Source organism: Sinocyclocheilus rhinocerous, unplaced genomic scaffold (genome assembly GCF_001515625.1).
Source record: "Sinocyclocheilus rhinocerous isolate Xijiao unplaced genomic scaffold, SAMN03320098_v1.1 scaffold11494, whole genome shotgun sequence".
NCBI classification, from domain to species: domain Eukaryota; kingdom Metazoa; phylum Chordata; class Actinopteri; order Cypriniformes; family Cyprinidae; genus Sinocyclocheilus; species Sinocyclocheilus rhinocerous.
Genome location: NW_015643611.1, coordinates 1 through 1,048, shown reverse-complemented (window position 1 = coordinate 1,048; position 1,048 = coordinate 1). Strand labels below are relative to the sequence as shown.

Here is a 1,048-nt window from a genome sequence, read left to right as displayed (position 1 = left end):
ACGCCTTACGGTGGCCTTAAAATTACACCTCTGTTGTCCTTAACTCTTTGCATTGTCTCAAGTGAATGTTGGCATTGTTCGGCTCCATAATTGCTGCTAGCAGCTATATTTCTTCCTTTGTCTGTTAAATTAAAATGCACTAATGATTTACTAGTGAGAGGGTGAGATCTGCTGAAAAACTTCCACAACTCACACTCCCAATGACCTTATATTGACAGATATTCCCAAGCCAACTCTGACTGTTGAGCCACAGAGTTCATTGTTCACTGGAGACTCAGTTACTCTGAGATGTGAGGTGGATCAGTCATGGGATGAATGGGAGTTTATCTGGAGTAAAGACTCAAACACTGAATCTACTGAAGCTGCAACGAAAACAATCAATTCAGTTAAAGTCTCTGATGGAGGAGAGTACAGGTGCAGAGCACGAAGAGGAGGACTTTACACAAATTACAGTGAACCAGTAACAGTGACAATATACGGCAAGTATTTTTGATCACATAAAACTGATTCATAAGGCATTGAACAAGTGACTATGACAATTATAAAGAACAACACTTCAGTCTTAACTTGATTTATGTGTTTTACAATAAAGTAACTGTTTATACTGTAAAAACAGCACATTATTTTCATTGTGATTTGTTGTCGTTGTACAGAAAGACCAAAAGCCAAAGTGAGCATTAAACCTGATCAACATGTATTCAGAGGAGAGACAGTCACTCTCAGATGTGACATTGATGGTGAAGCAGTCACTAGCTGGCAGTACAGCTGGTATAAAGACGGTTCAGTCAGTGTTTTCAGTGAACTACAGGAACACACATTCAGTCCTGTTACTGAGTCTGATGCAGGTAAATACTCCTGTTATGGAGAAAAGAGAGGAGGATCACGAGCATCAAACATCAGTGATGCAGTTACACTGACAGTATCAGGTGAGTTTCATCATTGCTTCATAAACACATACAAGTTTAACATGTTAGTAATGAATCATTTCTCTATTTCAGATAAACCCAGAGCAGTTTTAAGTGTTTCTCCACAGAAGTGGTTGACTGAA

The 1,048-nt window shown here is 38.9% G+C and overlaps 1 protein-coding gene across 1 annotated transcript; it reads left to right on the top strand.

Annotated features, from left to right (window-relative positions):
• Positions 1 to 218: 218 nt before the first annotated feature.
• On the top strand, positions 219 to 1,038 carry LOC107757559 (sialoadhesin-like; the record flags this gene model as incomplete). The annotated part of the gene is made up of 3 exons (XM_016575077.1): positions 219 to 479; positions 654 to 926; positions 999 to 1,038. Coding segments are annotated over 3 exons (574 nt in total), but the record flags the coding sequence as incomplete, so codon positions are not given.
• Between the last annotated feature and the right edge of the window lie 10 nt (positions 1,039 to 1,048).